The sequence below is a fragment of the Phycodurus eques genome, chromosome 8 (assembly GCF_024500275.1).
Source record: "Phycodurus eques isolate BA_2022a chromosome 8, UOR_Pequ_1.1, whole genome shotgun sequence".
Classification (NCBI taxonomy): Eukaryota; Metazoa; Chordata; class Actinopteri; order Syngnathiformes; family Syngnathidae; genus Phycodurus; species Phycodurus eques.
In genome coordinates, this window is record NC_084532.1 from 30,858,976 (window position 1) to 30,884,869 (window position 25,894).

Genomic DNA, 25,894 nt, shown 5'->3' on the forward strand with positions numbered 1-25,894 from the left:
TTGTTCCGTACGGCCGTACCGAAATAGCCCAGAAGGTCACACGTGAAATTGCCAGCCCGATGGTTGCCATGGTAACAGAGGACCGTGGGGCGGGATGAGCGATGGTGTGCGACACGAGAAGGATCCGCCCCTAAAATGGCCCAATTACACACAGCCAAAAATATGCTGTAAAAATGTGTCGTTCTTTACCCTTGGGGTATTTTGACAAAAGCATGTTCTAACACACCGGGGGACTCGATGAAATTGTGAATAAAACACGTCTCTTTTAATGTCAAAATAAACTAAGTAATAAGTAACACTTATTAGATAAGTCAACAAAATAAATGATCACAGCTGAATACAGTATTCCTACTTATGTGTACGCTTGGTGATGACATCTGACTTTGAGGACTTTTTATTGGGTGAAAACTTGACAAATAAAAATGTCAACGTCTTGCCTATTGCACACGGCGCCGCCGCCATGCTCACGTGCACAAAAAAAATGCAAAGTCATCTTTTTATGTTTGGTTGTAAACAAACACGCAATAACGAGGTCGTCTTTCCACAACAATGGCTGACACTCTCATCATGTTTGGCAAAAAGAAATTCAAGTAGTAAAGCTTGAAGAGAAACACTAACGGGAGGCTCGTAAGTACATGAATGTTTACGGGTTAGCTGGCTGCTAATGCTAAAATGCGAGCAGGAGAGATTTGGCGATAACGTGTGTGTAACATGTTCAACACAAAACCATACACAGATGATCAGCTTGTATGAGGAAGACATTTTTTCTCGATGTCCTTCAGCGACCTGGCAAAAGCTCATTGGTGGATTCTAGCCATCCATCCATTTTCTACTCCGCTTATCCTCGCACGGGTCGCGGCGTGCTTGAGCCTATCCCGGCTGACTCGAGGCGAGAGGCGGGGTACGCCCTGAACTGGTCGCCAGCAAATCCCAGGGCACATATACAGGAGACAAACAACCATTTGCACTCCCATTCACACCTACGGGCCACTTAGAGACTTCAATTAACCTACCGCGCATGCTCTTGGGATGTGGGAGGAAAGCGGAGTGCCCGGCGAAAAGCCACGCAGGCACGGGGACAACATGCAAACTCCACAAAGGTCAGGCCGCCTTTGAACCCGCAACCTCAGAAGTGTGAGGCAGATGTGCTGACCGTGCCGCTTTGTGGACTCCTTCATGCTAAATGAACATCGTAACATTTCACTTTTACAATATTCATCCCTTCACGACGCCATCAGTCAATGCATGTGCAAAGACCGTATTATTTTATATTATTATTATTACGATGATTATTTACAAACCTGATGAGAGAGACACCACACCGTAAAGGCTGCGATAATCGACTCCTGTCAATCGAGCGCTAATGTGATACTGATGCTTTTGGGCAAATACTGAATCGTTGTGTGCGCATGTGTGGGAGCTGTTAGCCTGTAGCATGTTGCTAACGGAATGGTTGATGACCGTGTGAAGACTGTTTGACGTCATCTGACTGTTTGTTGCGAGAAGAGTCAGATACGTTTGGCCCCACCCATTCAAAGGTTTGCATACTGTTCATGTGCTGCAGTCTTCTGCGACGTATTGACTAAAATTCGAGCAAGCCATGACTATTCTACAAATATAAAAACAAGTAGAAAATGTTCATGGGGGGGTGAACTAGAGGCCCCGGCCCCGCTAGAGACCTCCGGTACCGTAGATAGTGGTTGTTCAAGCTGGGATGTAGTGGACTGTGGAATCAAAAGGTCTGAAGGAGAGGTAAAGTCAGGCCCAGGACTCTCCTACATGTCTGTCATCAAACGTCTATGACTGACTTTCATTTTCAGTCTTGCGGTCGGCCTCCTGGCCCTGGGCCTCCTGGCCCTGGGCCTCCTTCAGGGCCGCCATTGGACTGGGGACGTAGTTGAATGGAGAAACTCTGGCCGCCTTGCTTGGAGATCCTTGGCGGAAATGCACAGCTCCGCCCATGGGCCCGTCCGGTTGTCCGGTAGCGGTGGTGCCGTCCAAGTCTCTATCTTGAAACCTTCCCCCAGTGTTGCCGCTAAACTTCCTGAGTAGCACTCGTCCCGCCGCATCTTCCACGATTGCTGCCGTTGACTCCGCAGTGGGTGAAGTGCTCGAGTTGATCTTGGTGTTGGAGAAATCTTCTGTCTGAACCGTAGCGTCGCTCACACTGCGCGAGGCCAGAAGAATGGTCGGCAGCTTCTCCGGAAAAGCCAGCAGTGCTTTCTCCCCATCGGGCGAAGGCACCAGAGGTAACGCATTGGCCGGCAGGGTGCTTCTCAAGATCTGAGGTACGTCTTCATCCCTGATCCTCCTCCAGTTGACCCTGTCATTCAGACGAGATCTATGACTTTTCTTCCTTGTATCATCCTCACTTTTGGCCCTTCCGCTTGAATCGGAGGATGACGAGCGGAGGGAAGAGCGACTGGTCACTCGGCTAAGGATGTTTATACTCGGGGATGAAGAGTGCCGTTTAAATGTTTCTTTGTCCTGCTGTTGTCTCGCTCCCCAAACACTGCCTGGCGCATTTCGTTGAGCTGCCCTGTTGGGGCTTTCAGAGCTGGTTCTCCTGGGTGAACGTCGTCCGGACAGGTTCCGTTCTCTGGAGGTCACCCCGGTGGTGTTCGAAGCCTGTCGCAGAAGTCCCGGTTGAGGTCTCTGGACTGTCTGTGCGTGTCCTACACCTTTTCCTGGCATTTTTCTCGGGAATTGGGTAACCACCTTGAGCTCCTGGCAGCGGGATGAACAAAGGAAGACTGCTGAAGCCCCTGGAACTGCCCGGTTCGGCGAACCATTCTGGGATCGGGACACGTGGACACATGGAGTGGAGTCGCGTTTTAGTCCGCTCTTTGATTCCTTGATGAATGTTAGCTGTCTCAAGAAACCATTAGAGTCTGACTCGCCACCACTACTAGAATGGGCTGTAGTCATCCTGACCAAGTCACATCGGTTAGCAGGAAGGACTCGTTTCCCACTGATCTGATTTTGTCTACCTGTAGCCTGGTTGGTGACCAGAGGTGACAGAGGTCTGGCCGGCCTCACAGAATTCTGCATAAACGGGATTCTGACTGGCGACTTCTGGGTTTTAGGTGGTGGTAATTTTTCAATTTTGTTGACAACAGGAGAGCGTCCCTTTCTTTCAGGGGGGCTGCTAGCTGTTGGGGTACTTGCCGGCGTGCCACTCTTTTTCTGTATGGGCCTGCTTGTTGTCTGAGTTGACGATGTAAGCTTCTTCTGTGAATGCTTAGATGGTGTAGAACTTTGTGATGATCCAGAGGACGAACTCTTTGGTATCCTTGGAGGTGGAGTAGAGCTCCTTTTTGGCAAAGACAGCTCCGTGTCCTGTGGTCTTCCTAATCGGTGAAGGCTCTTTGATCTGTGCTGAGCAAGCTCTGGGTTCTTTGGAGTATCTGCCTTGGTGGATAGTTTCCTAGGTGGAGGTATTTGCGACGGAGCTGACTCCTTTATCGGAGTGTAGATGACGGTTCTGCCTCTGAAAACCACTGGCAAGTTGGGCACTGGCTTGCGCTGTGCAAAGTCCAGAGGTTTGTTGGCCTTTTTGTCTTTTGCAAATTTCTTCTCTTTCGGGGTAAAGCTGGATGTCGACAAGAACGACAAGACTGATTCGCTTTCTTCAGAGGAGAGTTCTTGTGACTTAGATGCCTGAAGTCCCGTCACAACAGAATTAGCACCTTCTTGAATGGCCCTCCATTCCACACTGTTAAGGTCCGAGTCTTCCTCCCATGCCAGGTCATCACTGTCCTCATCCATGTTCCAGACCTCTGAGGCTTTATGTGCTTGTTTTGTGGTGTTCTCTGCTTTCTTCTTCCTGGCGGCCATCCTCCGTCTCTGCTTGGGCATTGCAGAAGTTATGCACTTTTGAAGGAGGTCGTCCTCTGAGTCCATGCTGACAGAACTCTGAGAGCTTTGCTCATCAAACTGGCTGTGGATGGTCAAGGACTTGGCTTGCTGCATCATATTCAGGCTTTTGTTGTGTCTGTTCTTGCACCAAATCTGCTGAGCTTTGGATCTGTGATCTTCAAACTCTGCGTCGCTCAGGGAACTCAGTGAGGAGCTGAGTGAGTAACAGGCTGGGGAGTCATCCTTTATCAGGTTCTGCTTTATCATGTGAAAGCCTCTGGGCTTTGCTTGGGAAGTCGAAGTCCTGCTGATGTTGGTCATGCTTCTTGACAGAGTATTCCTGCTTGCTTCCTTCAACTGGTATCTGCTGGGGAGTTTGCTTTCATCCTCGTAGACATTTTTTGACTCCTCTGTAGAATGTGACACTTGTGCTGTTTCTCTCTTTTGATTAGTGCTACTTTCTGGCTTGTGTTTTATGATGGGCAATTGCAGCTTCCCAGCAGCACGTTGGCATTTCATCTTTTTCTGATGGCTGGGAGAATGCTCGCGATTCCTCTGGCTGGCAACTCTGTCGGCCACTTCCTTACTCTGCATCAGAACCTTCTGAGTGGGAATGACGTGTTTGCTTGTGCGGCCTGCGGGAGCCACAGATGGGTAGTTCATCTTGTTTGGTTTGTGGAAGTGGGAGAAGATCCTCAAGTCTTCAATTCTCTTTGCCTCCTCATCAAGTATTCTTTGCTTGGAAAGGGGCCGTGTCGGGCAGTCCTTCACCGGGTACTGAAGGGTTTCATCACTCAGTGAAGTTGTGCTGGAGAAGTTGACCGGCGTCCCATCAGCTGAGTCAGTGATGGACGAATCATCAAACTTGACGTCCTTCTGCGGGACGACTATTCTCCTCCCAGCATAAAGCTGGGTTTTCCCATTTGGGAGCATCATGTAGATCGGAAGATGCAAAGCTTTTTGGGAACTGAGAAAATGAGAAGGAATGCTGGTCATCACAGAAGTTCTGACCTTCCTGAATTTGGACGGCATAGCTGAATTGATGCATTCCTTCAGGATCTCGATGTCGTCATCAGAGTTGCCTTCGCTGTATCTCTCACCGTGGTCGAGCCCCTGCTCATTCTCGTCATAGAGAGCCAGGTTTTTGTCACTTTGCTGCAGCAGTGGGGTCAGTTTCAGCTCCACATCTTTCTGGATATAATGCTCATGAAGAGGCAGAGCACTCAGGCTAGACGCACAGGAGAAATTCTCTGTGGGCTTTTCCACGGTGAAGTAGATCATTGTGTCCATATCAGGAGGAAGTTTAAACCTGTCTCTGGAGTCGCTGACTTCCATTAACTTCCGCAGACTGTTTTCCCACTGACCCGCCAAACCTGCCGTCTGTGCTTCTGCTCCATTGGACTCCACACAACACGGTGTCTTGCTTCGACTGGGAGGCATGGTTTGTCCGGGGCTGTCTGGAAGATCGCTCGGGCTGATTGTTCCATCGATCATCTCGCTGCAGGGATCACTTTGGATGGAGCTTGCAATGGATGGAGACTCGAAACTTCCCAGAGAACTGACTGAACTACAGCGACTCATGACCAGAGGAGTTTCGTGGATGTAGTTCTCAGAAGAACTGGACGGTGATCTGTCTTCAAGTGCTGTTGGTGAGGATCCCCTGAGGAAGACCTTGTCCCTTTTGGCTGGACACGGAATTTCAATAGGATCAGTCTCTTGGCTTGGGAAGGTTTTGGAGTCGGTCCTGAGCAGCTGGCTGTCACTCAGATCCTCCAAAGTCTCATCCTCCTCAGCCCTCTGGACCTCTTTTCCATCGTCCACTTCAATAATTTCAAGTGAAGAGTCACTCTCCAGCTCGTTGTCACTTTGTCCATCCAGGGCTCCATCCCCGGAAGACAGCGAGGACAAGGAGCTGCACCGAGAGAAGCATATCGGCGTGTTTTCCACAGAATACTTCTGGACTGTCTCCATGGTGCCGATGGTTGGACTTCTGCTGGATGCCATTGGAGAAAACTTGCTAATGCTGCCTCCAGTCATAGCAGTGGGCACCCAGGCTTGCCTCCTCATGGCTTCAGCAGCCTGAACGTTGATTGACGTCTTTGCGACGCCAAATTTAGTAACGCTCTGAATGAGTGGAACCTGCTGATATGAAGGAGAAAGTTTTATGGAGGCCATGCTGACGTCAGAGGAGACTTTAGTGGACACACTCACAGGTGTTTGCACCGGTGGGTGCTGGTACTTTTCTGCATCTGGGTCAAGGAGTTCTAGAACTATTTTGTTTTTGTTATCCACATAATCTCTTTCTGGAATATCTTGCTGGGTGGTCTGATTCAAGAGAGCAGGTCGCACATTGTTGTACTCTTGGTGGGCCAACTTCAGATCCAGCTGGTTGGGTCGTTTATGGAGGATCTGAGCTTTTGGGGCAGTTCCGACTTGGTCTTTGCTCCCACAGTAACCATCGCTGGTGCTACCACTGTTCAAGCTGTCGGTGGATACGCTTGTATGAGCACTTTTAAGGCGCAGTAACACATGTGCCCTGCTGAGGCGTTCTCGATGGGCCAAGCTACTCGCATCTGAAAGACGGCAGGGGGAGCACGATTTAGCGCGACTCTCGTTTAGCTCGTTCAGTCCGTAAGGCCAGTCTGCCAGGTGGTCTTCAGAGCTGAGGCTAAAGCTGTCCTCGGAGGACGTGTGCATGGTGATGTCCTCCACTAATCTGTCAATTTTAGCAACTGTGTTGGTGATCTTCTTTGCCAGCTTCTCTGCAGCAGTGGACACAATGTCATCAGAGGCTGGTTGTCTGCGGTCCATCTGAGGCGGGTCCACATCCTGCTCAGGCTCACTGTCCTGCTTACGGTTTTGTAGGAAGTTGGAGTTGTTGAGATACATGGACAGCATGGAGAAACTTCCAGCGTCCAGACTGCAGGAGACGTTGGGGGCCTCTTCGTCGTCAAAACAGCCGGAATCGGATGCGTAATCCTTGGCCAAACTTTCAATGTGGCGCAGCTGCTTGTTGAAGCTCAAGTGCTTGGGACTCTGCTTGTCCAGCGTCTCAAAAGTCTCAGCCAGGTGTTTGGCATCCAGCTCGGCCTCCAATGCCCTCTGCTTCCTCATGTAGAGAGAAGGCACACATGACCCCGGAGAGAGCACCGAAGCACCCTTGTACTTGGGGGGTCGGTTGGTCAGGAGGTTCCTCAGAGCTGCAGCGCTGCCCATGGCGATCATCTTGTGTTTGGAGTGGATGAGATTGCGTAGCATGTTCACTGCATCCAAATCCCAAAGCAGCTCCTGGTCTTTTTGGCTTCGGGACGAGAGGTTCCAAAGTGTTCCACAAGCGTTGCTGACGATGGTCAAGCTGTACGACCGCAGGTGCTGCAGCAGAGTCTGGAGGCAGTTGTGGTCCCGCAATACTTGCCTGAAGAAAGAAAAGCATCAAATAACTTTGTAAGCGGAGACCTTTGAATGTGTCTCTTCTACTACACTGACAAGATCATCCAGACAGCATGACCTGACATACAAACCTGTAGTCTTCCCGTGAGGCCACCAGACTGGACACATTTCTCAGAATCCCGCCGCCACTCTCGATGATGGCGAGTGAGTTAGTCTGACAGCGGTAGGTCAGCGTGCTAACCAGGAAGCCCAAAGCGCCATCTACCGCACAAACAGCCTCCTTGTTGTCCAAGCTGTGAGCCGATAGATTCCACAGTGCACTCAGGAGACTCTTCAAGGTGGACTCCTGGAAAACAGGAAGTAGTCGCCAACGTTCTAAAAGCAGCTCTCGTTTAACGTCCATCGCAGGTGAGTCCAGTGGTCCTCACCTTGGTTGCCTGCAGGGCGCACGTCATCAGAGCAGACACGCAGCCGATGTCTCTCAAGACTCGCTTACTGCTGATGTCGGCCCGCCAGGACAAGTTTCTTAGAATGCTGGAGACCACCTGGTGGAGCTCCTCGCTCTCTGAGCCCAACTGGGCCACCAGAGCCTGCAGGCAACTCTTCTTGGAGCACAGAGTGGCCTGTGGGGGGGATGAAGAACTGCTGAGTCCGTGCCAGAAGCAGAGAAACAATGCGTCTACTGTCTACTTTATCAAAATCTTCTACTCTGTACATCAATCATGTACCTGTGATGTTGCTAAGCAGCTACTGTTAGCTTTACCTTAGGAAACATGTGGGCTAAGTGCTCTGTAGCCCCTACCTTGTTGACCACATCTCCAAAAGTGAGGTTGGTCAACGCCATCCCAGCGTAGCGCCGTAGCGCCATGTTGATGGGGTCGTTCTGCATGCCGTACATTTCCTTGTCCAAGTGGATCAGATCTGCCACCACCTGCAGACCACCTGGAGGGCAGCGCGAGGCTCTCAGCAGCTGATCCAGAATATTCTGAGCTTTGTTTACGTGTTTCACCAACCTAATTCGTTCATTGCGCGGCGGAACTCTTCTTCAAAGGAAAGCTTCATGATGGCGCACATGGCCTGACAGATCTGAGGGTCTACAGGTTCTGGAAAATCTGCAGAGAACAAGAAAATCTTAGGTGGTTTGGCTTGGTTTCCCAATGTTTTTTTCAGTCAGCACACACATTTTACATTCTGAAAAAAATCTCACACCCCACCATCAAACATAAATGTCACAAAACGTGGACTGGAGGTTGAGGCTCGAAGGCGAGTGCCTGGTGGCCAGGCCTGCACCCATGGGGCCCGGCCGGGCACAGCCCGAAAGGGTAACGTGGGTCCCCCTTCACATGGGCTCACCACCTGTGGGAGGGACCATAGGGGTCGGGAGCAGTGTGAGCTGAGCGGTGGCTGAAGGCAGGGACCTTGGCGAGCCGATCCCTGGCTACAGCAGCTGGCTCTAGGGACGTGGAATGTCACCTCTCTGGCAGGGAAGGAGCCCGAGCTGGTGTGCGAGGTCGATAAGTTCCAAGTAGATATAGTCGGGCTCGCCTCCACACACAGCTTGGGCTCCGGTACCAGTCCTCTTGAGAGGGGTTCGACTCTCTTCCACTCTGGAGTTGCCCACGGTGAGTGGCGCCGAGCAGGAGTGGGTATACTTATTGCCCCCTAAGCTTGGCGCCCGTACATTGGGGTTCACCCCGGTGGACGAGAGGGTTGCCTCCCTCTGGCTTCGGGTAGGGGGACGTGTCCTGACTGTTGTTTGTGCCTATGCACCAAACAGTCCAGAGTACCCACCCTTTTTGGAGTCCATGGAAGGGGTGCTGGAGAGCGCTCCCGCTGGGGACTCCATCGTTCTGCTGGGGGACTTCAATGCTCACGTGGGCAATGACAGTGAGACCTGTAAGGGTGTGATTGGGAGGAACGACCCCCCCGATCAGAACCCGAGCGCTGTTCTGTTGTTGGACTTCTGTGCTCTTCACGGATTGTCCATAACGAACACCATGTTCAAGCATAAGGGTGTGCACACGCGCACTTGGCACCAGGACACCGACCCTAGGTCGCCGTTCGATGATCGACTTTGTGGTCGTGTCATCGGAGTTGCGGCCGCATGTCTTGGACACTCGGGTGAAGAGAGGGGCGGAGCTGTCAACCGATCACCACCTGGTGGTGAGTTGGATCCGACGGTGGGGGAAGATGCCGGTCCGACCTGGCAGGCCCAAACGTATCGTGAGGGTCTGCTGGGAACGTCTGGCAGAATCCCCTGTCAGAAGGAGTTTCAACTCCCACCTCCGACAGAACTTTGCTCACGTTCCGGGGAGGCGGGGGACATCGAGTCCGAGTGTACCATGTTCCGCACATCCATTGCTGAGGCGGCCACCCGATACGAACCACCCGATACGGGCTGTTCGGTCCCTGTAAGACCGTAAGACTGTAAGTCAAGAGTTTGGTCCGCATTGCCGGCAGTAAGTCGGACTCGTTCCCGGTGAGGGTTGGACTCCGCCAAGCCTGCTCTTTGTCACCGATTCTATTCATAACTTTTATGGCCAGAATTTTTAGGCGCAGCCGAGGCGTAGAGGGGTCCGGTTTGGTGGCTTCGGTATTGCATCTCTGCTTTTTGCAGATGATGTAGTTCTATTGGCTTCATCAAGCCGGTTCGCAGCCGAGTGTGAAGCGGCTGGGATGAGAATCGGCACCTCCAAATCTGAGACCGTGGTCTTCAGTCGGAAAAGGGTGGCGTGCCCTCTCCTGGTAAGGGATGAGATCCTGCCCCAAGTGGAGGAGTTCAAGTATCTTGGGGACTTGTTCACGAGTGAGAGAAGAATGGAACGGGAGATCGACAGGCAGATCGGTGCAGCGTCTGCAGTGATGCGGACTTTGTATCGGTCCGTTGTGGTAATGAATGAGCTAAGCCGAAAGCAATTTACCGGTCGATCTACCTTCCGACCCTCACCTACGTTCACGAGCTGTGGGTCGTGACCGAAAGCACAAGATCCCGGATACAAGCTTCCGAAATGGGTTTCCTCCGCAGGGTGTCCAGGCTCTCCCTTAGAGATAGGGTGAGAAGCTGGGTCATCCGGAGGAGCTCAGAGTAGAGCCGCTGCTCCTCCACATTGAGAGGAGCCGGATGAGGTGGCTGGGGCATCTGATTCGGATGCCTCCCGGACACCTCGTCCCACCGGGAGGAGACCCCGGGGATGATCCAGGACACACTGGAGAGACTACGTCTCTTGGCTGGCCTGTGAATGCCTCGAGATCCCCCCGGAAGAGCTGGATGAAGTGGCTGGGGAGAAGGAAGTCTGGAATCCCTGCTAAAGCTACTGCCCCCACGACCCGACTTCGGATAAGCGGGAGGAAAATGGATGGATGGATGGACAAAAAGTGGATACGTAGGCTAATTATCCTGTATAATCATCTCGCCGTCGAGAGCATTTCATTGTAGCGATATGTCGCTGGCATATCGTTGAACAAATGCACTATACCTTATTAGTAGTAAATAAAAAATGTTTTGACCTATTAAGTGAAATTGGATCATTTTCCAAGGGACACCTGATGCTCTTCCACGGGACACTGGTTGAGAATCACTAGTATAGTGGACTCAACAGAGGACGTCAACAAGGGCTTGCTTCGGAGTTTAGAAAGAACCTGACCCTTCGTGGTTTTGGTTTCATGCGGATCTTGGGCTAAATGTCAACCCTCTTTTCTTTATGCGGAAACTAGATCAGGGCAAACATTACTCACCAGTGGTTCTGGTTGGACCGGGACAAGTCTTGCTGTGGTTCTCCATCCAGTCCCAGCCACTGTCGCAGTAAGTCCGGACCTGTTCCAGCAAGTGCAGAACTCTCATCTCTCGGCGGGCTTGGCCCTCGTCCTGCTGGGAGTAGATGATGTTGTGCAGCGCGGCGCTGGCTCGGGACTTGGCCTCGCGGCTGCAGCACGCCTCCCCCGGCCCGCCGGCTTCTTCGTGGAGGATCTGGACCAGCAGAGGCACACAGCCAGACTTCCTCATTGCGATGCAGCTGTCCTGGGAACTGGAGAGAGCCAGCAGGGTCCGAGACATCTCCTCCTTATCTCTGTCGGCTAGCATGGAGAGCAGCCAGAAGACCATCTCCACCTACAGGGGGCAGTCATCATTGACCCCCAATCGAAACACTTCCTGTCATGTGAGTGCCAGCGGGACGCTGATTGGCTACCTTGCTGCCTCCGTCTGCTGCCCCATCTGTGCCTGCTGACGCGTTGCTCTCTGCTTCTCCGGCAGGAGGCCTCTCTGCGCCCGACAGCTGCGCACGCACGGACACACGCGTGCCCATATCAGAAGTCAGCGACTTCCATGTTTTCATTAGCGTGCAATGATGTTGTCGTTTTAAGCAGGCATAAACACACACACACACACACTCATATGCAGACTCCTCCCCTCTCCAGCTGTATGCTTGTTTGTGTTTACGCCTGTAACCATGTACACAGGTGGACATTTTGGATCAGGATGCACAAAGGAGAGTTCTCAAAGAGGCCAATAGGGGGCGTCACTTTTTTTTTCGTGGAATTCAGGGCGGCCATGTTGATGACAAGCAAGACCAACGAGGATGCCAGCTCGTTAGCATTCTACGAGAGGAGCGGCCAAGGCTCCCGGCCAGGCGAGGCCTGCCGACAGCCAATCACAGGCCAGTTAGTCTCCATAGCAACCAGTCACAATTAAAGACCACGACACACGAGAGTGTAGACAAGGACTCACAATATCACATCAGCGCCATCAACTACACGAAGTGTCTTACGATATCTGTGCGTGTGTGTGTATATATATAAAGTGTGGGTTTGTGAATGCTAGTGTGCATGTATGTGTATGCGCGTGTTGTGAGAAGCCAGCCAATCAGCTTTCAGCAGTGTAAAATGAAGTCAACCGAGTGGAACCAGAATCCCACTTGAGAAGAACTAAAGGTTTTTGAATGAGTACGTGAGGATGTGAGGAGCAGTAGCACACTCTCGAGCTTCAACACAAACCGCAACCCTTCTTCTGGTCATTTTCTCATTTGTGATGCCACTTCGTGCGCTACAGGCCGCAAAAAGGAAGTAGGAAGCCGACAGAGGGGTGATGAGTCTCGCAGAAGCCGCAGCAGACGATGTTAAGGAAGCGGAGAGACAAGAACCCTCCGAGCAGGACGTGTGGTCCGGAACGCATCGGAAGAAGACCAGAAGCTCGGGTCGCGCTATGCGGGTCTTCATGGAGGACCTGGACCACCTCAAGAAGGATTTACTGTAGGACTCCAGGACCACCCAAGACAACAAAAACGCTGTCAGCCTTCTGAGAGACGACTTGAACCAGTTCAAGGAGGACATGTCTGATGTCTTCAGAATAAAAGACAGGAGGGACGAAGAGGTGAGACCTTCACAGGAATTCCGGCAGGACGCCGAGAGGACGCCATCATGCAGGAACCATCAACGCACGCCACGCGCGGGAAGTCACAGGGTCTCCGAGGAGACCGTAAAAGGAAGTCACGCCGAACCGAGGAGGCGGGGCTTGTGCATAGGTACAGTGGGTACGGAAAGTATTCAGACTCCCTTAACCCCTTTTACATTGCAGCCATTTGCTAAAATCATTTAAGTTCATTTCTTTCCTCATTAATATACGCGCAGCACCCCATCTTGACGGAAAAAAAAACGGAATTGTTGAAACTTTTGCAGATTTATTAAAACATTAAAACTGAAATATCACATAAGTATTCAGACCCTATGCTGAGACACTCATATTTTGAACTCGGGTGCTGTCCATTTCTTCTGATCATCCTTGAGATGGTTCTCCACCTTCATTGGAGTCCAGCTGTGTTTGATGATTCTGATTGGACTTGATTAGGAAAGCCACACCCCTGTCTAGAGAAGACCTTACAGCTCACAGTGCATGACAGAGCAAATAAGAATCATGAGGGCAAAGGAACTGCCTGAAGAGCTCAGGGACAGAACTGTGGCAAGGCATAGATCTGGCCAAGGTTACACTTAAGGTTCCTAAGAGCACAGTGGCCTCCATAATCGTGAAATGGAAGACGTCTGGGACGACCAGAACCCTTCCTAGAGCCGGCCGTCCGGCCAAACTGAGCCATCGGGGGAGAAGAGCCTTGGTGAGAGAGGTCAAGAAGAACCCAAAGGTCACTGTGGCTAAGCTCCAGAGATGGAGATGGGAGAAAGTTCTAGAAAGTCAACCATCGCTGCAGCCCTTTATGGCGGAGTGGCCCGACGGAAGCCTCTCCTCAGTGCAAGAGAACATGAAAGCCCGCATGGAGTTTGCTAAAAAACACCTGAAGGACTCCAAGATGGTGAAAAATAAGATTCTCTGACCAAGATAGACCTTTTTGGCCTTAATTCTAAGCGACGCGTGGAGAAAAGCAGGCACTGCTCATCACCTGTCCCATACAGTCCCAACAGCGAAGCACGGTGGTGGCAGCATCATGCCGTGGGGGTGTTTTTCAGCTGCAGGGACAGGGAGACCGGTTGCAATCGAAGGACAGATGAATGCGGCCAAGTAGGGAGATATCCTGGACGAAAACCTTCTCCAGAGTGCTCAGGACCTCGGACTGGGCCCAAGGTTCACCTTCCAACAAGACAATGGCCCTGAGCACACAGTTAAAATAACGAAGGAGTGGCTTCAGAACAACTCCGTGACTGTTCTTGAATGGCCCAGCCAAAGCCCTGACTTAAACCCAATTGAGCATCTCTGGAGAGACCTGAAAATGGCTGTCCACCAACGTTCACCATCCAAACTGACAGAACTGGACAGGATCTGCAAGGAGGAATGGCAGAGGATCCCCAAAATCCAGGTGTGAAAAACGGAGCAAAGGGTCTGAATACTTATGGCTGTGTGATATTTCAGTTTTTCTTTTTTAATAAATCTGCAGAAATGTCAACAATTCCGTTATTTTCTGTCAATCTGGGCTGCTGTGTGGACATTAATGGGGGAGGAGGATGAATTTAAATGATTTTGGCAAATGGCTGCAATATAACAAAGAGTGAAACATTTAAGGGGGTCTGTACTCTTTCCGTACCCACCGTGAGTGCCGGACTTCAACTCCATATGCCATTTCACAGTGACGTCACACGTTCTTGCGGGTGGTAGTCTTAGTGTTCTCCAACGGCACCACTAGTAAACATACCCAAAAGTGTCATGTTACCAAGGGAGAGACATCGAGAAAACGGGGAAAATGGCCTGAAGGATCACTTGATGTTTGAAAGGCTGATTATAACTACGTTGAAATAATCTCTCGAGACATTTCCTGTGTTTTGTCAAAGCCTTTTTCAAATGACATGCAAGGCTTTACTAGGATAGAATCACATTTTATTGTCAGAGGGCCGAAATTCGCTTCACACGAGGCCACTTTTACAAAAACAACAAGCGGTGCCGTTGGAGTTTTTGCCACCCGGAAGTACATCATCGCGAAAAGATCCGTTGGTCGAGGTTTGATAACCGATGATATGATAACCGTGACTTTGACTGCCAAGAGTCCGGAGGAGATCACCAAGATGACTAAAACCACCAAGAACAACATGAAGAAGCAGCAGCAGCAGCAACACCTTTAACTACCTCTTCTACTACTATGGATTCACCTACATCTTCAAGTCACACCGCCGACGACTCTGCTTTCTAGCAGTGGCGGTTTGTGATACGGGCAGCCGGACAGGGCGCCATTCGGTCCAGGACCGCCTCTGCTTTCCGGTATGGTATGATCTGGTAGGACTTTATTGTCAGTCCTCGAAATATGTGGCGGCTAAACCTTCCGATGAGTACACTTCCACTATTTCTTTAAATACACGTTCTGCTACACATTCTAACACTACGGCCAAACTCCACTTTTACCGACACCCACCAGTACACCTTCACCGACATCTTGTACATTTGCTACACTTTCCGCTATGCACAATAAAGACATTGACGTTTCTGTGCGATGGTTTCTTTTTGTGAGTAGCGTGCGTCTGTGCACGAGTGTGCATGTGAGACCTGCAGTCGGCTCTCTTGACTCCCTTGGGTCTCCTGAAGTTCTTTCTCCAGCTGCTCCAGACGAGCCACACGCATCTGCAACACATGCACGAACGCACACACACACGCACGTCCAGCTGTCGCGTGCCGAAGCTCACGTGCGACGTTTGCGGTTAGCGACCTGCGTGCGGCGTATCATCTCCTCGCTGCTCCCGAAGCGTTCCTCCATGACGGAGCGCACCTGCTGAACTTCGAACTCCAGCTGCTGGCGGATGAAGTCCATCTGCAGGGAAAACTGCAGCGAAAACAACACACCTGACTCTCGTGTACTTCCCATCTACTTGTATTGCGCAGTATGTTGGTGTATGGGCGTGGCTAGATAGATGGCTCCATTGAGACAGAGATGGTTGGAGGTGCCGATCTGATCTTTTACTGAGCCCAGGGTATTATTCATACATAGCAGCATTTCTGCGAAGCCCTTCCCATTCTTGGAACCGTTTGGACAAACAAAACAATGAGAGGAGATTCCCTTAAAAAGAAGCTCACTGAGTAAATGTGTTTTTTGTGACACAAAGGGGCAAAGTGACTTTAACACTCTGGTGCTGGTTCCCCTGAGTTCATTCTACCCCCATATATCCCCCCCCCCCCCCCTTTGGGGTAAGTGGCCCCAAACCAAACTGTTTCCTCACTGTCCCAATGTGAGAAAATGGTCACGGTTGCATCGGATTGGTGATCGCTTCCTCAGTCGAAAGAAGTTGGTGACTTGGCACGTCACGCCCTTCCTCACCGCTGAAATTTGTGTTCATGTTTGTACGTTTGTATGTTTCACCGTGTCAATGCGAGGCAGGTGTGTGAGCTTCTGCGACAGCGCCTCCAGCTGGCTGAAGTACCAACAGCGCTCTCGCTCCTCGCGGTCAATTTCACCCAAAAGTTGGTTCCTGCGGTGGGACAAATACGCTGTTAGCGGTTAGCATTAGTGGGAAAAAAAAAAAGGTGCGTAGTGAGAGCAACTAGGGCAGCAAGAGTTGTATCTTGGCCTTAAAATTCAAATGCTTGTGATTCTAAGTCCCTGCAAAAGTTCCCTTTGCTTGTAGAAAAAGCAAATGACCGTGACGTTATTCAAAACAAGTTTTGCGTTTTGTTGATTTCCTTCTGAGATTTGCTCTATTTATGCGCGGCCGGAACATTCAGCACTGCGCCGCTGACCGCACATTCGGTGCTCCGTGCGACTGAAGGTCACGGCGGGGAGAGTGAACCGCTCAAAAGTGCCGAAGAGCGATGATTGAAATGTAAGTTACAATGCTTGCACGCAGGCGATATCGCCATAAAGCAAGCGTCACAAACATTTAGCAATAGCGCAACACCTTCAAGTGGAGAAACGCAGCGTTTCCGGACCTGCTGGAAGCCGCCGCCGCCAAAGACAAACTATCGCTGCCACGTCTTCCAGCAGGTCTGGAAACGCTGTTTTCTTTTGCACTAAATCATGTTTGACATAATGAGAGACAATTCTTTTGATGAAAGTCATTGTTTGAATTTTTGTATTTTACATTTATGTGGTTGCAGGTTTTTTTTAAATTTCAAAACAAATAAAAGGAGTGTTGATTCTGATATTTATTTTAGTGTTATCCTATTTAAAAAAAGAATACGGTTGAGTATTAAGTACCGAACCGATAAGCAGTATCATTAAGAGTAGTAGTATCGTTCGAATCTTAACAATAGCATCCCCGGTGGTCAAGACTGGCTGCGCTTGTGTAAACGACGCATTTCCTGTCCGTTTGCGGCCACGTTGGCAGCGGAAGCGGTGGGCGCTCTCACCTACGGAAGCCGCAAAAAAAAAAAAAAACCCGAGAAAAAACGACCCCCCCCCCCCCCCCCAAAAAAAAAAGCGTGCTGACAAACAGACTCAAATAAATCAATAAAATGGCCGACCGGCAAGATCAGGGCGGTCGCTGCCGGCTGACCTCTCCTTGTAGAGTTCGTCCAAGTGATAGTCGCCGAGGCGTCCGTCCGCCCCGCTGATGACGGCCGTTTTGGGCGGGGCCCCGTCCAGGAAGTGATGTGGCGACAAGATGGCGCAAACGTCCCCGCCGGCGCCAGATGAGGCGTGGGGGCGGGATGTCGGGGGCGGAGCCAGGTGGTCCTGTCGCTCCGCCGGACCTCCCTGATTGTCCGCCAGCAGACGCAACGGATGACTTTGGTGACCTTGATGCTTCAGCTCGTAGTAGTTGGTCAGGTCCACGTGCAGCTCTGAAACACGTTAGCGTTCATATTTTAGCATGAGCGCGACAGCCGGACCCCGCTGTATTGCATATTTTCAAGGTATTGTTTTTGTTTTTGAGTGTTGTGTGTTAAGGTGGCAGTTATTTGAAGGTTTCCAATGACCAAAACATCAATGCTAATGTCCGTTAGCCTATCTATGCATTATATGTTAGCATTGAGCTAATAGGCGTTAGAGTAAATGATTTGGTTCGGCTGAACATTTTGCTGTTGATATATACTACGTTGAGTTGTCTTTTGTGTCGTGTGTCGGTTTTACAGTACACTTCAACCGGGAGTGACACGCTTGACCTCGTATTTGGAGCGTGAGCGAGAGAGTGACGAAAGGCGCCAAGGAATCCTTTGAAAAAACTCTTCTCATACATTTAAGTGTGTTTTCAAACGTTTAAAGTGTATGGGTGGACCGGACTGGATAACTTGGGGGTGACTTGTATTGGCTCTCTAACTTGCGGCTTTTCAGCCATGGCGAGTGCGTCTGGAACGGATCGTAAACGGAGGTTAGGGAGGGTAGAATGAACTAAGGTGAACCCGCACCAGAGAGTTGAGGTCACGTCACGAAAACATGTTTACACAGCGCGCTTCCTTTTAAGGGAACAACGCCAGTCATGGGTTAGCGTGTCCTGGGCCTGTTTGGGCGTTCCAAAACTCCAAGAATGGGACCGGGCGTCCCCCAATGAGTTGGACGCTGAGCATGTAGAAAAAGTCCAGATCAGTTCGCTACCAGTAAGCGCCCGTGCCACTTTCTAGCTCGTTCGGCCGCGACGTATCGGCGTTGTCGGCGGGATTCCGACCTGCGCGGGCATACCCCGTTGGATTTCTAGTCCGGCGCGTTGCTATTATCATCGTGATCATTACGAACGGACATTTGACACGAGGTCAGCGAGCAGACGTCAGAAACCTTGGAGTTGGCGGAGCACGTCGCTGCGTCCCGACGACGCCAAAGTCCCCGCCTCCTGTTCCAGTTTACACTGCAGCTGCTTCAGCACTTCCTGTGTGGTCGCCACGACAACAACAACAACAGCAACAACATGACCGACAGGGCACGCCGAATGTATTCACGACGCCGTAGCGAGCAAGGTGACCTTCATGCCGAAGGTCTCGGTCTCCAGCTTGCAAAGGTGGTTGGAGTTGTCCTCGAGCTCCCTCCTCAAGTGGGAGTTCTCCTTGCGCAGCGCCGCCACCTGGTGGGCCAGCTGATCGTAGGACGCCACCGCGTTGGCCATGATCGCGGCGGAGAAGAGGGGGGCGCCCCCTGGGGGAGACACGGGGAGGAGTTGGCCTTTTTTGAAGTCCAATACAGAAAAATGGAAGGACGCAAGGGCCACTTGGACATTCTTCACCTTGAATCTTTTTCACGTTAAAAGCAGTCCATCGAGCAGTTTGATATTGTTGCTATATTATCGGTGCTAAAAGTGCTGCAGCGCGGTTTCAAAGGCAAATAGTTTGGGCTTCGGGGAGATTCGCAATCCCGCTAGACGAGACTGCAGCTGAATCCCGTCGCCGCCTTCAGAAGCAAGATGACCGTTTTCAAAGCTCACAAATCGGACATCGCCGTGTGCTGTGGAGAGAAATGTTCGTACTTTGTTAGTCGTAAACACTTTATGTCTTATATTCAGTTTATTTACACATGGAAAACCTCGACGTGAAACCAATTCATAAGCAGGAGCGGAGTACTACTTGGAAGGGGACGTAGATGTTGCAAGCGCGCACACACTTTCCACGAAAGCCGCTTTTAGTACCGCCCAAGAACCCGTCGGTGGCAGGGGCGGCGGTTTGGGCAGCCCTGCCCTGTACCGACAGAAGGGGTTTCTTTTTTGTGTTGGTTTTACGTCCTGCTGACAATTGTACTACGGAGCCCCGCCGGTGCCAAGGTATGAGAAAAATTGTATTGGTTGATAATCTGTACCCTCGGTTTCGTAATCCGGACCCTAATTGCTAAACTGAGGGAAGAGATTATCAATGAATACAATTTTTCTCATACCTTGGCACCAGACGGGCTCCGTACAATTGCGTGCCTCGGCCACTTTTCTTATCTCGAGTCCTGGTTTCGAACTTGTGTAGTTTCCAGCCTGTATCCTTGTCTGTGCCGCTTGTCCTCATTTCGGACGAGTTTCAATTACTTCCCTTGCGCTATTTGTGTCTCTGGAGTGTCTAGTTCCTGTATGGTTTCGTTCCTTCGTCGTCGTTCTTGGTTGCGCTTCCGTGAGCGTTCCGATTTGGTCGTCTTTATTTTCTATTGATCTTTTTCGGCAGCTTCGCTCCGCCCGCCCTCCTTCGTCGCGCTCGGCATCAACGTTTTGTCGGCGTCGTTTTTCTTGTCACCGATCACGTCGTCGCGCTCCCCGATTCCAACAAAGCCTCGTTTATCTGCTCTTATGGGGCTGACTCTGCTTCGGGGTTCAATATTCTCACTCCGGGGCTTCTCGGCGTCGGTCGCTGTCCCCGCCGAACAAAACGGGCGGATGGATTTGGGTTCCCAGGTGAAAACGAAGAACCCCGACCTACGGAACGCCATCGCGTCCGCATTTGGGAGCCGCAGACGATTGTGGGAAAACCACATCGAAGGCGTTCGATGACTACAAAAGATTTTGTTATGAAACACGCCAGCGGATGGAAACATCAATAATCTCACACACACGGAAACGCACGTGCCGGGGGAGGCTGAGGGTGCGGTTGCTATGGCGACGTGAGACAAGGACGCGGCGGCCTGCTGACAACAAGCATTTGGTCCTCAACATCTGTCAGAAAATACTGATCGTTGTTTTCCAAAAAGCAGATGTTTGCAGATGTTACAATCAGTCTGCCTGCATGAAGGACGACAGAAATCGGAGAATCTTTACTGTTGAGAGGCTGAAATGCTGACAATTTGGACAATTTCAAGTTAACAAAGACTCGATCCGTCGAATAATTTGATCATCAATTAGTTGTCGATTAATCGTTGCACCTCTATTGTTGTCATCTTGGTTGCACCAAGTACAGAAAGCGGGTTATTTGTATATATATAATACCTCGGTATATTTTACCGAGGTATTTTGATGGCAAAAAGAGCACGGTACCAGTTTTTTTTTTTTTTTGTACCAGTAGTTTAAAAAAAACATACCAAACAAAGTTACGCCACAGCGCTCAATTCATTGGGCGTCTTCGAGGTCAGTCGCCAAAAAGCCGTCAGTCGGCCAATGAATGGCCGTCTTCCGGCAAGTTGCGCGCGGAAATGGCTTCAAACCGCCGACGAGCAAGTCAGCACGCGTAAACTCCGAGTCCGTAGGTCACGAGGCTACGCGGGCAAAGTCGCTCTTATATGCGGCGCATTCTCGAAAGTCAGCCGAGCTCCACGGCGTGAACAGAAGCCCGGCCCGGAGCGCTCTGACCCGGAGACGGGCTGCACTTGTCGGAAGAAGAATACAAATCCACCCGAAGGCGAAAGAAGAAAAACGCTAATTATCCAAGTGGAGCAAAAAGGTTCGCTTTTTGAGTGTCGTGGTTCTGTACGCAAGCAATAGCGGCACCTCACCGAGTGGCTGCGCGGTGTATCGTTTCCCATGCAAAAAATCGAACGCAGTCAAATGCTGCACACTAAAAGCTTCAAATACGACTAAAGTACATAAATACAGAAATAGAAGAAACATGAGACCCTTGTTGCTTCTTCAGTTTCTTGTTCATTTGGAATGCCAGGTGCAACGAAAGGTAGCTTTGTTTGGACAAATAACAACAACAGCTCATAAGAGTCGAATCGAAGAGCGGACATCCAACTCCGACCATTTTCCATGCTTTTCTTCTTCATTCATTCATCTTCCGTTCCGCTTCTCCTCACGCGGGCCGCGGGCGTGTCGGAGCCTATCGCGGCTATCTTCGGGCGAGAGGCCCTCAACCAGTCGTCAGCCAATCGCAGGGCACATTTAAACGGCCGATTTAGAGACTTCAATGAACCTCGCACGCATGTTTTGGGCTGTGGCGGTTAAGCGGAGTGCCCGGAGAAAAGCCACGCAGGCGCGGGGAGAACATGCAAACTCCAACTCCGCACAGGCGGGGCCGGGAATTGGGCTAATTCCATGATTGCAACATTTTTCAAGTTGATCATAATGTTTTGAATGAATACAAATAAATAAAGTATTTGAAGTTGTTTTGTCACTTTTCATTCCACGGCTTTTGCTGACGTTTTGGATTTTTTGCCGCGGTATCGAAGTCAGAATTCTGGTATCGTGACGCACAACTGGCGTGCTATGTTGCTAAGCTACGGTGCTAACGCCCCCGGCATTCCTTCCGCGTCTCCTCCTCCTGAGACGGTCCGGTTACCACGGCAACCGCATCCCACAGGCGAGGAGAGGCAGCGACGCAACCTGTGATTAGCCTAGCCTATCTTCGCACGAATTAGCACAGAACGCAGCCTGCTCACTCGCCGTGGTGTCTCCTCGGTAATTAGCAGTTAGCCTAGCATAGCATAGATTAGCCGGTAAAGACGCGGCCCGGAGGGGGCGACGCTTCAGGTCAAGGACGCCGCCTCCGTGCTAATTAGCGGTTAGCCTAGCAATACTCTGCGTGCTACATTGCGAAGCAAAATGCAGAGTGACTAGCAAAGAACAGAAAGTAAAAGCGTGCGTACACACGTAGGCCACGCCCCCTCTCTGTGATTTGCACTTTTTGTCTCATTTTTCATATATCCATCCATCCATCCATCCATTTTCTGAGCCGCTTCTCCTCACGCGGGTGGCGGGCGCACCGGAGCCTATCCCGGCTGTCATCGGGCAGGAGGCGGGGTACGCCCCGAACCGGTCGGCAGCCCATCGCAGGGCACGCGCAAACAAACAACCATCCGCACTCACATTCACACCTACGGGCAATTTACAGTCTCCAATTCATGCATGTTTTTGGGATGCGGGAGGAAACCGGAGCACCCGGAGAAAGGTCACGCAGGCACGGGGAGAACATGCAAACGCCACACAGGCGGGCGGGGCCGGGATTGAACCCCGGTCCTCACAACTGCGAGGCTGACGCTCTGACCGGTCGTCCCCCGTGCCGCTTGAGACTAATAATAAATCACAAATTATCCTCACATGCGTCTCTTCCTAAATTTGTCATCACCAACATCATCATCATCATGCCCCTGAGGAAGATGCATAAATATAGGTCATGTACTAGCTTATACTGAAATAGGCTATATAGACACGTACTATACTCTACCATATAATATATATCATGCAAACTATATATATATATAAAATACAGGTCGTGTAACAATATAGTCTTCCTTTCCTCGCTCATCCTTTCTTTTCTTTCCCTGCTTTGTCCAGCCTCCATTTTCCATGCACCTGCCTTCATCCTTCCATCTCTCTCATCATCATCATCATCATCATCATTCCTCCATCTTGCGCAATACTGCAACGACCCCAAAGGCGTTACATGCAGACAGGAATGCAAATGAAATGTCGAGGAAGTAGGAAGAGAAAGAGCAGAAGCGCTTCTGACCTTGAGATGATCGTCTCGGTGCTCTTCGGCGTCTGCAGCGCAACAACGACAAAGAGAAAAAAGCGAGCACAGGCCGCCGCCGCCGCCGACGACGACGAAGAAGATGCAGAGAGCGCCGGTGAGGGAGGGGCGAGGCGCTTGGGGGGGGGCTGTCCGGTTAACCCGGGCTGGACTTGTTTGGACCGGGATAGAACGGATGCACGGTGAAGTACTTCATGCGTCGACGTGGACGCACCCGCGGCAAGGCCCTTTTTTACGAATTGTTTTTGCAGCTTGGTTTTACCGGAAAGAGCCGAAGATGCACGAAGGACGGGGGGAGGGTTGCGGGGGGTGAGTGGGCATGCGCGACCAATGACAGCCTGTTTATTTCAGATGCTTCACCTTCTTTTTCCACATTCTTTTCAAGTGTAAATATGACCAATCTATCTTTTATTTGAATGACACTAAAAGTAGGATTCATGACGTCATGACCGATCTTGTTTGACAAAGTCCCGGTGATAATAATCATAATTGATAATGAAATAAAGTGTGATCTGCTGCCACCTGCTGGTCAAAATTAAACACCGCGACACACTTTGGCGCGTCACCGGTCACGTGACGTGTAACCCTGTGACCCGTTTGCAGTTTTTTTCGACTGCACAAACCCTAAAACCCATCCAGCCGTCTTCCACAGTCCCCGGGGCCCGCCCCCGACCGGTCGCCCGCCATTCGCAGGGCACGTAGAGACCAACGACCGTTCGCGCCTTAGAATGACTCGGGGTCAGGGTTAGTTACGAATTCATGACTCACGGAATTGCCCCTTATTGGCCAATTTAGAACCGAGCGTGCGAGAACATGCAAACTCCACACGGGCCAGGCTGGATTTCAACTCGCAACCTGGCAAGCGGGAGGCACATGCGCTAACCCCTCGGCCACTAAAACGCAAACTATTACCTGCATTATTTTACCGTTTGATGTGATTTATTTGGCCTGAGCAATTGCTTCTCTACTTAATGTCGAGCGAAACGCTAATAACGCGCACGGCGAGCGGCTATGGCTAACAGGCCGCTTCGACACGTCTACTCGCTTGTCGTTAAAGCACACAGCCGAACAAATTCATCATCCCGCACGCGCACATCTCGAGCAAGCGCATTGCAGATTTCGCTCCTCCAGCCGCATGCGCAAATCACGTGACGGCTCCAATAACGAGCGATGGCGAGACGGAGCCCGACGAAGCATCGCGACAGTCGAGCCGCGGGTCGGAGTGACGGTTCGTGTCTCGCACACGAAAGCGCCCGGCGGCCACGTGCGCGATCACAGGCGGCTGCGTCTCGAGCGCACACACGCGACGTGCTGCCTTGCATTTTTGCGGCTTCCGAAACAAGGTTTGACCTCGTGCCGTTTCCCCACCTCAAGTGTCAAATCGATTCTTTTTCGACGTATTCTGTTCCTCATCACGGGTGTGGCAGCTTGTGTCACTCGTAATGTCACTTTGGGAAAACGAAGAGGGCAGAGGATTTTGAAAGCGCTTGTTTAGACCTAAGAGCTCATCGGGAAGTGATTTGATTTTGAAATCGGGGCGCAGTCGTTTCTCCTCTCCCGGTGAGGTTTGGTTCGACCTTGCTTTCTGTGAACACAATACATACTTCCCCCGTGAATAAAGTAAGAAACGGTGGCAGGTGGCGTTTTTGCTAACGGATGAGCCTCAAGGATATTTGGGGCGAGCGCATCGGAGCGGCCCGCGGCGGCGAGCGGGCTCTGCCGTCCGAGCGGCGTCCAAACCGCCGGCGACGCTCTCCGAACTCTATTAGACCGCAACTCTCTACAAAACACGCCGCCATTTTGAACGGAGCCTGCACGAGGGCCTCCGATTGCTGTCAAACCTCGCGGCAAACCCTCAAGCGCTTCCCGAATCGGTCACGCGGTACAGCCGGGCGGCGAAGCTTCGGACGTCGCCGCTTCCGCGTCCGCCCCAAAATGAAGCGAGCCTCGGTGCGCCCCCTCCGTGACTCGGCGCATCTCGTGACCTCGCTACCAATAACGTAGCGTCGTCCGTCCGTTTTCCGTCCCTTTGAAAGCCCTCGAATGCGAAGAACATAAATGTCTCCGTGGCAACGCGCGGTCCGACTGCAGACGGGACATCCGACGGCCGACGGCTCGAACCGCGAAGCCGAGGAGACGACGGGGGGAAGCGGCCGATTCGGCTTGCCGCGACCGGTAAGAAAAACGTGACAAAAACATCACTCCTTGACGTCAAATAGATCCTGCTCACCGGAGATGCACATTTACAGATTCAAATGTTTCTTGCGCTTGTGCCTGTAAATGAGCAAAAGTGCCGAATAAATCCTTTCGCGAGTAAAAAGGGGACAACCGGCAACGGTCGTCGGTCGACCGACCCGCGCAATGTCCACTTTTTCTCGTTTTTGACACGCATATATAATTTAGGGCAAATGTCGACATCGCTACTCGCTCGGACATTTGGGTAGCCCCGTTTATTGAATCTGAAATCTGACGGGTTGAGAAGAATGAGCAATAGTCAGTTCGAGACGCCGCGCCGCGCTCCGTCGCTCCGTCGGTCCGCATCCGAAGCGGCGTCGTTTCTCACGCTCGATTTGTCGGACACGGCGTAGCCGATTTCCGTCGACGGGGTTCCGTGACCATCCAAAGTCAATTCGTCACGCTGAATCCAAGATGGCGACTTGGAGCCAGCGCAGCAGTTTGGGCTTGTTTATGAGACTCTCGCAGTACAACGTACATTTAGTCGAGGTTTATTTGCGGTATTGGACTCCTGATGTTAACAAGCGAAACGTAGCGTAGCCTGGCCTCGCACTCGACGGAAATATCGCCACCCTACATAAGCGACAGCCGTTTCCTGAGAGACCGCCGCAGGTGCTATTCGTTCGGCAATCAGTCAGCCCCAGTGACCAATTAGCCCGAGTGAGAAGGGAGGAAACGCATCACTGCCGCCACAGC

The 25,894-nt window shown here is 51.3% G+C and overlaps 1 protein-coding gene across 3 annotated transcripts; it reads right to left on the reverse strand.

Moving 5' to 3' along the window:
* Positions 1-243: 243 nt before the first annotated feature.
* Positions 244-25,859, reverse strand: apc2 (APC regulator of WNT signaling pathway 2). 3 transcript variants are annotated; one of them, XM_061683638.1, is made up of 15 exons: positions 22,943-25,859; positions 18,820-19,037; positions 18,562-18,731; positions 18,378-18,468; positions 17,164-17,449; positions 16,032-16,140; positions 15,384-15,497; positions 15,224-15,298; positions 11,436-11,522; positions 10,984-11,356; positions 8,262-8,360; positions 8,051-8,190; positions 7,677-7,871; positions 7,380-7,594; positions 244-7,273 (listed from the first exon to the last, which is right to left on the reverse strand). In XM_061683638.1, exons 3-15 carry the CDS (start codon positions 18,700-18,702, stop codon positions 1,798-1,800), a joined length of 7,401 nt encoding a protein of 2,466 aa, XP_061539622.1. In that variant the 5' UTR covers positions 18,703-18,731; positions 18,820-19,037; positions 22,943-25,859; the 3' UTR covers positions 244-1,797. The 3 variants fall into 3 exon arrangements, with proteins under 3 accessions (XP_061539622.1, XP_061539624.1, XP_061539621.1); XM_061683640.1 differs by lacking the exon at positions 22,943-25,859 and adding an exon at positions 22,531-22,918; XM_061683637.1 differs by lacking the exon at positions 18,820-19,037.
* Between the last annotated feature and the right edge of the window lie 35 nt (positions 25,860-25,894).